The sequence below is a fragment of the Grammomys surdaster genome, unplaced genomic scaffold, assembly GCF_004785775.1.
Source record: "Grammomys surdaster isolate TR1022 unplaced genomic scaffold, NIH_TR_1.0 309, whole genome shotgun sequence".
Taxonomy (NCBI): Eukaryota; Metazoa; Chordata; class Mammalia; order Rodentia; family Muridae; genus Grammomys; species Grammomys surdaster.
In genome coordinates this window covers 1576106-1589674 of record NW_021604728.1, presented here as the reverse complement: position 1 = coordinate 1589674, position 13569 = coordinate 1576106, and the positions used below count along the sequence as shown (strand labels likewise).

General features: G+C 50.1%; 1 protein-coding gene across 5 annotated transcripts in view; it reads right to left on the bottom strand.

Moving 5' to 3' along the window:
- Fbrsl1 (fibrosin like 1) overlaps positions 1–13569 on the bottom strand; it is an 89930-nt gene that overhangs the window by 65237 nt on the left and 11124 nt on the right. For 4 of the 5 annotated variants that reach the window (XM_028777366.1, XM_028777369.1, XM_028777370.1 and 1 more), the window contains exon 2: positions 9096–9296. In XM_028777366.1, the coding sequence (XP_028633199.1) occupies positions 9096–9296 (201 nt within the window). Of the gene's footprint in view, positions 1–6109; positions 8334–9095; positions 9297–13569 lie in introns of those variants that run through there. The other variant, XM_028777371.1, reaches the window with a different exon arrangement.

Below are 13569 nucleotides of genomic sequence, written 5' to 3'. Positions count from 1 at the left end.
GACCCAAGTTACCCAAGTAACCGATGCCCTACTGTAGTGAGCTGTGCCAGGCAGTAACCCTGACTCACAGGTTCTCACAGTGCTGCAACCAGACTTCAGCAGAGCAAGACCATGTTGAACGAGGCCAAGCTGTGGTCTGTTCCCCACAGCCCTTACTCACTGTCAGGTCTGAGTCCTGACTTCCCAAGTCTTCTGAGACCCTAGAACAGGTGCTGACACAGCAAAAGGCTCCAGCCAGCACAGCAGGGAAACTCATTGTTTCTGTTCTGCTGTCTCCAGTCCAGAAGGTTCCCTACCCTGCCCAGCAGCACTCACTGAGCATTCCTGACTAAACCCCACACTTCTCCTCCACAGCTACCCAGCTGTGGCTCCAGACCTGGGTACTCCGTACAGACCTCTCCCTTCAGAACTGAGCTCTCAAGTAACCACCCCAGAGAGAAGCATTCTCATGGTTGTAATTAGCATCAGGGCTCCAACTGGGAAATTCCCTTTCAGTGAGCCCCTGATGTCAGTCAGCAAAGTTTTATGTTCATCTCCTCTGGGCTCAGTTGGGTTAATACAAACCCTGTCTGCTGTTTCTAGAACTATACCATTTCTGTGTGTTGGTGGGCGGTTTAAAAAGAGTCATTGGGTTGCTACAACTCCTTGCCGATCCCTGTGAAAGTAAAATGGGGCCATGCTGGGGTTTAGGTCTGGAACATTCCTCAAGGCCCATGTGCTAAAGGACATATGTGAGCCTCTGGAACTGCTGGGACACAGTGGAAATCCTAGGAATCACAGGTAAGAGACCAGACTGAAACTCTGAAACCATGAGCCTAAATCTTTCTCTCTCACAAGCTGTTTACCTCAAGTATTTTGTCACCATATGCAAAGCTTTCTAGTTAACAGACTGCTGGCTGATTTCTCTCACTCACAGCGTGAGAGCTTGGTGGCAGGGAGTCTTTACCTCTCTGCCTGGCAGAGCAGGCCCGCTGAAGGGAAGCTCAGGTAGTGTTTGGGATGATTATGTTCCCGCACTCAGCAGTGCTGGAGAACTGAGTGCTGGCCATCCACAGGCTTCTCTACATCCTTCTAGGATTCAGATAGGCAAGTTCTGTGGTGAGGCAACACGTCCCAGCAAAGGCACGAGGAGTTAACAACAGATGGAGACTAGCAGGGTTCCAGGAAGCAACAATACCCTTCAGGAGCACGTGTCCAACCATCTGACTGCCTCTTACTAAGCCCCACTTTCTAGGGTTTTGACTGTGTCCCAGCAGTGCCAGAGGCTGAGCCTTAGCACACGGGCCTTGAGGGATGCCCCAGATCACTAAACCACAGCCTGGTCCCATTTTACTTTCACAGGGATCTGCATGGAGCTGTGGGAGCCCAATGGAACTTCAGTAGCCTCCTCTCAGCAGCCTGCACTCTGGGTCCTGAATGCACCTTTCTACCCCAACCCAAAGGTACTTCTCCACCAAGCTATCACACTCGAAACAGTCTGGCTTGGCCACAGCAGTACTAAAAGGAGGGGCTGGGCCTGCAGACGAGGACAAGATGAGCCTCCAGGGTCTGGGCCTCAAACCAGCCAGGTGGTATGAGAGGAAGAAACCACCAAAATCAGAGTAAGAATAGTAGCCATCACACATTCCGTTTAAGTCTATTAGCACCTTTTTATGCTCTTTGAAGACAGGGTCTCAAGTGGACAAGGGTGGCCTTGAACTTACTTATGTAGTTGAGGATGAACTACAGGGTATACAGTCAACACACCCTACTGACTTACTCTTTACCTCTCATTTCCATATCCTGAAGACATATGTGATATTACGAACATTATTTCTTTATAGGGATAGAGACAGGGGTCTAGATAGGGGATGCTGCCAAGCTAGAAAAGGCAGTGCAGGGAATATGATACCTTATATACATGCATAAAAATGTCAAAAATAAAAATATTTTAAAAAAAGTTCCTACTACATTACACACACGCGCACACACACACGCACATTCATACACAGGAGCACACAAGACAGTGCTGGAGTATCATCCAATCCTCAGGAGGGCAGCCCAGTCATTTCCAGCTCACTGAGCAATGGGGGAGCCACAGGTCTTGGGCCCTGCTGAGAAAGTAGCCTGGCAAAGGGGAACAGGCATGCAGCGACTGCAGAGCTGCCTTTCAGGAACAGGGACTTCCCAGTGCCCGAGGTGGCAGAAACTTCTGATCACAATGATGAGCAGACACTACCAGATGCCAGCTAAGGAAAAGAAAGCAAGTCAAACTCACCGGTCCTCCTGACAACCTGCAAGGTGGGCTGTCGTGAGCTAGACTAGGAAAGGAACAGAATTGGTTTTTTTGTGAGACAAGCTCATACCTCCTTTAATGGGCTCTACCTTGCTCTAAGTGCCCAGAAAACCCAAGCAAACCATGGCAGGCAATTGTAGCTAGGCAGGTGCGGAAGAGCTCCTGGTCAGTAAGGAAAGCTGGGCAAAGGACAGCTAGAAAAAAAAAACCCACAAAGGTAAATTAGCACAAGGAAAGTCAGGTCCTGAGAAACTGCATACAACATAAAGGAAGCTGGGCTTCAAGCTGGGCTAGAGGAACATTCACTCTAAAGACCTTCTCGCACAGACCATACTTACAGGGAAACCCCACTGCCTACCTACCTACAGGCTAGCCAAAGAAAGCAGGGGTCTGTGGAGATGGCCAAAGGCATCACTATTGCCTGTGCTGGAATCCTGGTTTGGTTATTTGGTATGTTGATACTGGGGAGATTATTGGGCTGTCCAGATTGTAGAGGCTAAACAAGCTGTCAACAACACAGTGTGCCTAAAATACCCACAGGTTGTTGCGTAATGGAGAAGAGGAGCTGACCGAGGAGCGGGCCTTGGAGACGGCAGCCATGCAGGCTCAAATTCAGGCTAGCAGCCACAGGGCAGTTCAGACTGTCCCTGCCATCCAGTCAGCAGTAGAGACAGGGTACCACTATGAACAATACTCCTGTCTCAGGCCCCCAAATGTTGAGATCATAGGTATTTGCCATCAACACCCAGCTTTGTATCAGTTTCGTGACTACATTTCTGGATTTCTCTGTACCGCTGAGATGTTGACATGGCTGGAATAAACCCATTCCTGATCATCTATCTCATGTCTGTGGCACGTAAGAAATGGCAGCTTGTGTTGTTTTTCTTGGTTAATTTAGCCAGGGATTTCTCGGCTTATCACTTGTCCAAGTTACTGTCTATTGTTGATTCAGCACAACCTAGAATCACCTGGGAAGAGCTCTCAACTGAAAAAAAGCCATGATCCGACTTGAATGCGTGCCCGTTCCCAGTCCACTGCGGGTCTATCACTCACAGACAGGTGGCCCTGGGCTGTGTAGGCAAGCAACCTGAGCAGGAGCAAGGAAGCAAGCCAACAAGCAGCCTTCTCCCATGGTTCCTACCTCCAGGCTCTACTTGAACTCCTCTCCTGATGCCCTTCAATGACGGGCTATCTCTTGAAAGCAAGCATAGGCCTCATAGATTTACTGCAAGTTTTTCCCCACAGCTGCTATCACTGAGTTATCTGAGATCCTGTAAGTGTCTGACTCTGCTAGCTCCCACCCCCAATATGTCTCCTGTATCCTCAGGCCCTGTGCTAGCTACACAAACACACACATACATCTCAGTGATATTTTTAAAGACAAGGTCTAAGTATTAAGGGTGATCTCAAATTCATAATTCTTCCTCAGTTTCCCAAGTGCTAGGATCGCAGTGTGCACCATTAATCCATAACTGATTACTTTCATAACTACATCTTAAAATGATAACACTTTAAGTAAGCAAACTTAAATTTCATTTATTTATTTATTTATTTAATGTATGTGAGTACACCATTGCTCCCTTCAGACACACCAGAAGAGGGCATCAGACCCCATTGCAGATGGTTGTAAACCACCATGTGGTTCCTGGGAAGTGAACTTGGGACCTCTGGAAGAGCAGTCACTGCTCTTAACCCCTGAGCCATCTCTCCAACCCAAGTATGCAAACTTAAATGCTATCTATTATAAATCCCAGCACTTGGGTGGCAGAGGAAGGCAGAACTCTGGGAGTTTTAGGCCAGCCTGTTCCATAGAAAGTTTCAGGACAACCAGAGTTATAAGGAAAAATCTCCCTTAAAAAGCAAAAAACCTCATTCTGATGGTTTACTTTTGGTGTGGCTTCTAAGACATTTTGAATCTTTGTGGCTCACCTGTTACTTCCACCAACAGTGCTGCTGAATCCAGGCCCTACCCACACCTATCTATATCTATTTCTCGAGAAACTGCCCAGGAGATCCTGTAGTGGGGCTGAAAAACTAGCTCCAGTGGACTTTCTCCTCATCTCTGCCACTTGTGCACTGGGAATCTGAGCCCATCGAGGAGGGTTGACAGGCAGGGGGAGATGCCAGGTCAGGCCACCTGCCACACCCAGGGGCAGGGCAGACACCTCCTTTCACCAACATAAGCTGCTCCAAGGCCCTGAGACATTATTCTTCTGTTTCTGGTCTGGCCTCACTTCCTTTGCCAAGGTTTGGATGTTCCCTCTGCCATATGCCCTTCTTCTAAGATAGCTAGTTTGTGGCCCCTACAGGCTCATCAGCTGGAATTTGCTAGGACTAAGTTTCTGGATGAAACCTGGTGAGGAGATAACCTCATTTCATGGGCTGTGTTTCTAACATGAAGGGCAGGATGGAGCATCTGCCTCACTAGACAAACCTTTGCAGCCTTGCAAGGCAGGGTGAGTCAAGTAAAATACACATGCACACGTGCAGGCTCATGCAAATGCCTTAGGGCGGGTGATGTTCAAGGCAGTTTGTGCTTGCATTCTTCCCTCCTAGGCGTCTCCTAATTCACATTCTGACTCAGCCATGGTAAAACCCAAGGATCATTCTACTTCCAGGCCTTACAAAGGGGCTACCTAGCCTCCCAGAGAAGTTACAACTACTCACAGGGCTCATTTTCCTGTTATACTCAGTGGGGACCCCATTGGCTTCTTTAGGCTCCCTTCTCCTCCTTGGTTATGCTACCTCATTCAGATAAGGAGAGCTACACTGAACCTGGTGCAGAGGCCCTAGTAATAGTAAGTAGATGCTAATGGCCAATCAGATGATGGCACTGCTCCCAAGATCAATTTTCAAAAGGTCTTCTAGACCACACTCATGTGACCCCAACTAGAATGAGCCTACTGCCCCCCTACAGCTGTCAGGACCTGAGCTTCCTTCCAGGGCAGCTCCAGGCAACGTCACCTCAGGGCCCCGTACCCCAGCTGCATATCCTGGCAAGCCCACAGAGCCTTTGGTCAACAGCTAAGTTAGCAACACTAGAATCTGACAAATCAGAGGAACCTGGATCTCCAGCTGTTCATAATTACATATACCACAAGAGCAGCTCCCCAAGAAAGGTTCGAGAACATGGCTCGTATATGTGGCCCAGCCATCAGGGTCCTGGTGATGCTGCCCTCTCCATGCTGGGTGTAGTCTTTGTGTAAATGTATATATTGAGTGCAAGCATACATGTGTCAGTGTCTGCTATGAAGGTCTGAGATCAGCTCTCTATAGAGTCTGTTCTCTCCTGCCACCTTGTGGCATCCGGGTATGGGGCCTGTGCACAAGCACCTCTCTACCTGCTAAGCTATCCTTTGCCTAAGTTCAGTCTTCCTTATCAAGTGTCCACAATCCCAAGTCCTAGCCCCCAGTCCCAGAAACCCAGCTGGCTATGGCAACCTCAATCTTCTATGCTAACTGGTCTTACAACCCTGGACTAGGCTAAGTGCTAAAAAGACTTTCTGGCCCTAGGCAAGAGAGGACCTAAGTAGGTGTAGCGCCTCACCAAGAATAGGATTTCCTTAACCCTTGTAGGTCCAGGGCAATTTAACTCAGACCCTAGGATCCTTGGGCCACCCCATGCAACCAACCCTCCTCAAAACACTGGCATGCGTAGGCCTGGTTCAGAGGGACATGAATCCTACCCTCAAGAGCTCCACCTAATTCAACACTCCCCTCAAACTTCTGCTTATGGACAGTGCCTTCCCAGACCCATAAGACCTTCTATCTACCACTTAGTAAATGGAATAAATCACAAGACACACATTATCTATTGAAATTTAAAAACACTAGTAATGTTATAAAAATGGCATGGCACTTTTTATTCTTATAACCAGAAAAATAAGTCCCAAATTCTCAGTTCGGAGGCTGTAGTTCAACAATAGAGAGAGGGTAAACAGGGTAAACAGGTACCAGGTAAGACTGGGGGCCCTGGCCCACTCAGCCCAAAGAACCCCAGGTAGCCAGCACAGAAGTTCCAAGTCTAGTAGTGTCCTCTGTTCTGGTCACTTCCCCTTCAGGGCTCAGTTTAGCCACTTGGACTTGGACTGGGGTGGAGGTAAACAACCCCTGATCACAGTAGTGTGGGCTGTGGGACGGGTGCAGGCCCAAAGATGTCTCTGTAGTAACAGGTGTCAAAATAAGGGCTGAACACTGTTATAACGGGAATAAAGAGTCCAAATAGGGGCTTCCAACAGTTGCCCTGCCGTGCCTCTGGGGTGTTAGAGCCCTGAGAGGTGGGGAAGCAGCCACTGAGTCACCACCCTTCACATCTCTCATGTAGCTGGAGGATCTTCAAGTAAACACTAGTATCATCCCACAGTCAAGAAAACTGTGACCTGAAACCTGGCCAACCAAATCCACAGTGTGGCTCTGCGTCATCTAAGCCACTGTGCTCAGGGCAGGGAAAACATGGTGGGAAGAGGGAGTAAGGGGGAGACGGGAGGGTGAGGCCTAGGCTGACACTTCATCACACATGTCCACCATATACAGGCATACATATACACACCATTCACACCTGCACACATGCATGAGAGACTCAGAGATGCAAAGACAGTATTGGCAATTAGAGGCACCAAAAGATGCTGAGGGATCCCAACAGCTCCAAGTCCTTAGGGTGGCTGTGTAACCTCTCCCAGGAGTTGTCCATCACAAAGCAGCACATGTGAGGAGCACAGTAACACCAAGAGGCCTGATACCCGTGGAGGGGACAGTGGGATGACATGGAGTTCATCTCTCCTTCTGATGCGATGGGCCCAATCAGTCAAGGTAGTCTGGAAACAGCCTTGGGGCGGTCTGGGAAACCATTTTAGGCTTAAAGACAGCCGGGTTCTCACTAGTGCAGTCCAACTGTAGCATAACAAATTCACCCTGGAGTTATCTACAAGCCTCAGGCTCCAGGACTCACGGATGGGTCTTGGCGGGCCACCCCTGGGGCAGAGTGCCGAGTCCACTGTGACCTCAGGGGCCTGAAGGGATGGCCCAATATCGAAGGCCGGGGATGACGAGCTGGCACCAGTCCCAACAGGGACTGCCGTCTCAGCTGACAAAAGGGCCTCAGCAGAGGCTGGGGGGCCAGGCCTGGCTGCCCCAGAAGTGACGGGCGATTAGGACGAGGAAGTAACGGTTGGGGTTTTCGAGGCTGGTCTGGGCCCAGAAGTGACCGCAGGGGCTTCTTTGGGCCCATGAGGGGCTGTTTGGGTATGTGGGATTGCTCTGGGCTAAGACGTGGGCACTTCTGTTGTGAATGTCTAAGGCTCACCAGGGCAGGCTTGGGAGAACTAGTTTGTTCTGGGCCTTCAACTAATTGTTGAGGCTGCTTGGGGCCCACTGATGACTGCTGCGAGCAGCTAGGCTGGCCCAGGAGGGATCTACGGGGCTGGCTTTGCTGATGTGAGGCCAAGAGTAACTGCTGGGGGCAGCAGCACTGGCCTGAAAGGCAGCTGGTGGGACGACGGCATGGTTGCAAGGTGAGAGTCCGAGGGCACTGCTGACACTGGACTAGCAGAGACTGTGGGGGCTGGCCACAGGGACACAGTGTGGTCCATGACCGCAAAGGTTGGCAACGGTGCCAGACGGTCAGTAGAGACCGGCAGAGGTGACACGAGGTCAACAGGGACCGAAGTGGGCGGTAGCGATGCCATGGAGTCTGGATGGACCGCAGGCGCTGCCTGGAGCCTGGGAGCACCAAGAGTGACACGCGGTGCTGAGCCAGGCGTGAGCGCTGGGTCTGGCTGAGCTGATCTGGGGCCGGAAGCAGAAGCTGGGGACGATGGTGCTGGCCAGGGCCCAGAAGTGGGCGCCGGGGCTGGCAGGGCTGTCTCAAGCCTAGAAGTGATCGATGGGGCCAAGCACGCTGACCCAGGGGCGGCCGCTGGGGCTGGCAGGGCTGCCCTGGGGCTGGGAGGGGCCCCTGGGGCTGGCTGGACTGGCTGGGCTGTTGCTGCTGCTGGTGCTGGGCCGGGCCGTTCTGGTGCCAGGGGCTGGCTGGGAGCGGCCCCCCTTCTGGGGAGCACACCTGCATGGAAGAAAGAGTATGTGTCCACCTGGGCAGGTGTGCCAGTGGAACCCCCCATCCTGCCCAGGCCCAAGACATGCTATTCCCTCTCCAGAGCCCAATTCCCAAAGGACCTCAGAGCAGAGGCTTAACTGCTGAGAAAACCCCTTTCTGTGAAGAAGGCACAGAAGTAAGGGTCCCCAGGAAGAATACAGCTGCAGCACTGAGCCACGACCCAGGACAGACCCATGCTCAGGCAGCCCAGCCCAGCTTCCACCTGCTCTGACAGACCTCATCTGGGCAGGAACGCTCCTCCAGGGGGCCATCCTTTTCCTTGGTTTCTCCTCTCACTCCTGGACCACCAACCTGAAGCCTTTGGCTGAACATTCCCCTCTCTTAGCAGGAGCATGGTCCCCACATCCATTTATAGAGACACTCTAGATGTCTCCAGACACCTAGTCGGCGGAACCTGACGGACGCAGTGGGAAACGGGGCCGGCCTATCAGCTTGGCACTGTCACCCATCCTGGCCAGCACACGCCCCTATACTCCAGGGGAGAAGCAATAGCACTGGCCAGGCAGGCCTTTCCAGCTGGGCAGACAGGTCCCCGAACCTCTGTGACCAGCCTGGCTCCTGTCTACCCCATACCCCAAGCCCAGCAACGATGGAGTGCATTGCCAGGCAGGCCAATCACCGAAGGGTGGGGTCCAGGTTCATGTCTGGTCCTGGTGCAGATCCCACAACTGCAGAGGTCTTAAGTAAGGAAGGGCACAGAATGCTCACCTGTTTGGAGGGCTGCAATGGGACCTTCCTAGTCCCTTCATCACAAGTGGGCTCCGCATCCTGTCCTGGACTGCCCACTTCCAGGGGCTGCCTGTTCTCACTCAGCTCTGCAGACGGGCAGCTTTCTGACTCTCGAGGCTTCTTCACAAGGCGTTGATCCCATTTCTCCTTCCGCTCATGTGGCTTCAGAGCCATATCCTTCTGCAGAGGTAAAAGGAAATGCCCGTCAACCTGTGGGAACAGGCTCCAAAGCTATGGTGACTCCTGAGCATAAGGAGCCTCTAACTTGGAAAGGCCATGTTTAAAGGAGAATAGACAGGTTATAGGTAGATTTTCAGGGGCCAGTATACAGCACTGTGGGATCTTTACTTTTGGCATACCTGGGAACTCTCTTGACATGTGACATGTTAACCTGGGGCTCATCAGGTGACACCCAGGAAGGGCCCCTTGGCTACATGTTATATAGAAAATAGGAAATGCCCCAAGGTGACAAATTCCCTACAGGAAGTCACCCTCCCAGGTGATCCTGATTCCCTACAATTCTCCCCAGCTCATATTTTATTCCTAGGCAACTGAAGAGTCTCGCCAATTATCCTCAGATTTTTTAAGATTATGGTCATCTGTCTGTAATCAACCACACTCTCACATTCTGGAGACCTCACTTCTGCACCAATGACCAGCACTGGTCCCAAATGGTGGCACAGACATGAGGTAAACACTCACATGTACTCCCCCAAAAGCAGTGGCCAGTGAAGAGAAAAACAAAACTTCCCAAAAAATAGGAAGTCTGTATGTAAGGGAACACCATGAAGAAGCCAAGGGACAGCTACCATGTCTCCCCCTCTGAGAGATAGAAGATAGAGTCTCCTGGCTTGCCTCCCTGCCTTGGATAGGTCAGGGCTGAGCATAAGGACCTTCTGCAGTATACACAAGTACTTGCAGGTCCTGACCTCATTGTCCCCTCACTGCAGACTGTCTAGTCACCTTCCCACAAGGGCCCTGGGCTCTCAGACTGTCCTGCTGCTAAGGGCTAAGATGTACAAAAGCAAAGATTACAGACTCTGATGTTATAGCTGACATGGTGCTTTCAGGGTATATTAGACACATAATATATAATATATATATAAGTCTAAATGTCAACTTAATGGCTACTAAGCAATAACAGTCTGACTAGGACATCAGTCAGGAGGTAAGCCCTGACTTCCCAAAAACCAGAAAGGCAGAAAGGAAGAATAGTCAGAGAAGGATGCTGACAGTCACATGGCTGCAGAACCAGGCCCCTGCCTCAGGTTTAAATTAACTATCCCCGCTCTGCATCTGTACTAGTCAGGGTTCTCTAGAGTCAGAGAACTTATGGATAGTCTCTATATAGCAAGGGAATTTGATGACAGAATCTATTTGGCACTTTGCTTTTTAAAAAGACAAAAGACTCCACTGGCCCCTCCAATTCAGCTGTAAACTCTATGGTCTCATCTTATGCATGGGACTGCTTTACTAGCCATCTATCCCCCTTAGCCTAGGGAAGGGCTGGTGAGTGACAGCAGCCAGCCCCTGCCCTAAGAAAAGAGACCCTTCTAATTTTCCTTCATAAATGTGTATGTACACTAGCCTGAGGGAACAAAGATAACTAGCAGGGCTGTCACCAAACCTCAATTCAGAAACTCCCAGTTTAAACTCACTTTCGCCTAACATAATTAGGAGAGCACAGAAAGCGTAAGAGGCTGGGCCTGGCAATGCACGCCTTTAATCCCAACACTAGGAGGCAGAGGCAGGTGGATTTTTGTGAGTTCGAGGCCAGCATGGTCTACAGAGTGCGTTCCAGGAAACTCCATCTCAGAAAAACAAAAACAAACAAAAAGAGTACCATCTGGCCTATCTTGGGACTAGTGGGTCATTCTGTCTGTCTGATCGGAACACTGCTCAGTAGAACCTGTTTCTGGAGCACCAGTGAGAGAAGGGATCCTCACTGGTCTGACCTATATACTCAAATCATCAAAGGGAAATAACACACAATACAGGGCTGCCTTTAGCTGTTCTGCAATCTACCTCCCCCTACTGGGTAAACACTGAAGCTCAGAGAGGTTGTGCAGCCACAAGCATTGTGAGATACTCATTGGATCTATATAAAACCAGTACTGAGTACCTTAAGAGTCAATGTAGACACTAAAGACTCAAAGCCAACCAATGCCTGGCAGTGGTGGAGCACACCTTTAATCCCAGCACTTGGAAGGCAGAGGCTGGCGGATTTCTGAGTTCGAGACCAGCCTGGTCTACAGAGTGAGTTCCAGGACAGCCAGGGCTACAGAGAAACCCTGTCTTGAAAAATCAAAAAGCCAACCGAAAAGACAGCCTGGTCTCTAGTGCCCTAGAGCCTTGTGCCAGGAAACCCTCCTCCAGTACTCTGGGGAATGCAGAAGCCAAAAACTGGGAGCCCATCCTGCCAGAACCTGTATATAAGATGGAGCTCAGAGCAGATTTGACTACCATATGCATCAATGTTAGCCACCAACACTCAATCCCCCACACAAGGCCCCACTTGTGGCAACAGCCTCACAATCACATGCCAGCCTTCAAACCCATGTTTCCCTCCTCAGAAAGAACACAGAAGCTGAGTGTCTGTTAAAGGAAACTGGCCATTCAGTTTTCTCTTTTACTTTCTAGTGTTGAGACAGGGTTTCTCTGAGTAGCTCTGGCTGCCCTGGAACTCACTATGTAGACCAAGCTGGCCTCTAATTCAGAGATCTGCCTGTTTCTATCCCAAGTGCTGGAAATAAAAGCATGCACCACTACTGCCCACTCCAGTCCCCCATCCAATTTTCCAATGGTGACTTAACATGACTGTTACCACCAAGTGTTACTATGTAACACCAACAAAATTTCTAATTGCACTACAGTAAACCAATCACAATGAGACTTGCTTCTCTTTGGGGTTCTTGGCCCTCCTGAGGCTCAGCCCCACTCCTTTTAGCCAGGAAGGGACACGCTCACTTCTATTCCTGTGACCAACAAGCCCAAGGCTGTCCCTTTTGGCAAGGCACAGAGGCCTAGCCCAGGAACAGTCTGTTTGAAACCTTGCTCCCAGCTTCCTAACTCATGTGACAATATTGACCATGGAAGGCTGACTCTGGAGCTCAAGAACCTTACACCGGCAACCACTGCTTCAGCATTCAAGAACCCCTTCTGACCAAATCAACTATCTAAAAATCCCAGCAGCCCTAGTTGGGTGGTGGTGGTGTGACACACACCTCTTTAATCCTAACACTGAGAGAAGCAGAGGCAGGCAGATCTCTGGGGCCAGCCTGGTCTACAGAGTAAGTTCCAGGATTACACGGAGAAACCCTATCTTGGATAAAGAGAGAAAAAGAAAAGAAAAAAAAAAAAAAACCACCCCCACAGGAGTTGGAGAGTGGTTAAAAGCACTGGCTGTTCTTCCAGAGAACTGAGGTTCAATTCCCAGCACCCACATGGCAGACCGCAGCTGTCTGTAACTCCAACCAGGGGATCTTAGAACCTCATAAAGACAAAAACCAATGAACATGAAATAAAAGTAAGCTAAATTTAGAAAAAAAAAAATCCCAGCAGCCCTCACACTTCATTCACCTTGTGCTGAACCTACCTGCTTCTTTGTTCTCTGGGCTGCAGGCAGGACTCTCATGAACCACTAGATCTCTGCAGTCCTCTGACTCCTGTAGTAGCTCCAACTACCACGGCATCTAATTGCCTCTCCGGCTGCAAACAGAGCTCTCCCACTCAGATATTCCTCCCTCTTCAGCTCACACCTCTCCCTAATGGCTATTGAGTTTCATTCACAGAACCTGTGTCACATGTTCCCGAGAGGAATATCCATCTTTACAGGCCCTCATGACCTGCTGCAGAAGGCTCTAGACCATTGCACCCCATCTCTGAAATCAAGTTCATGAATATCACCTTCATATCCACTACCCAGCTGCCAGCAGGCTTTAGTGGATAGGCCAAGTAAGCAGTGTGGGCTGCCACACGATACAGGGAGGCAAAGAGACTGTGCTATTCCAGAGCTACTGCTATAGTGTTGGGGTCCAGGAAAAGTTGGGGAGGCCAGAGGACCAAGAGGTCCATGGGCCCCAGCCCATACCGCAACTGCTGAGCAAAGTACCTGAGCATTCCACCCACCGAGGTTCTGGGAAAGAACCATCACTTCAGATCTCAGTCCAGTGGCTGCACTATGCACAACACTATCTGAGCAGAGGGTCACATGGAAAAAAGCAGACCCTGCTCTCTCTAAACAAGGTGCAGAAGGTATGAAGCACTGACATTAGCAGTATTATTCAGGGAGGAGCTGTAACTAGACATGGAAGCATGCAGGCTACTTGTAGTTAAAAAAAAAAAAAAGACAATTTAAGCTTTTCTCCGACTATCTTACAAATAAATGAGACTCAGATTACAGTTATTTTATTTGGCTTTGGCAATTACTGGAGTGGAAGGGGGGGTAATAATC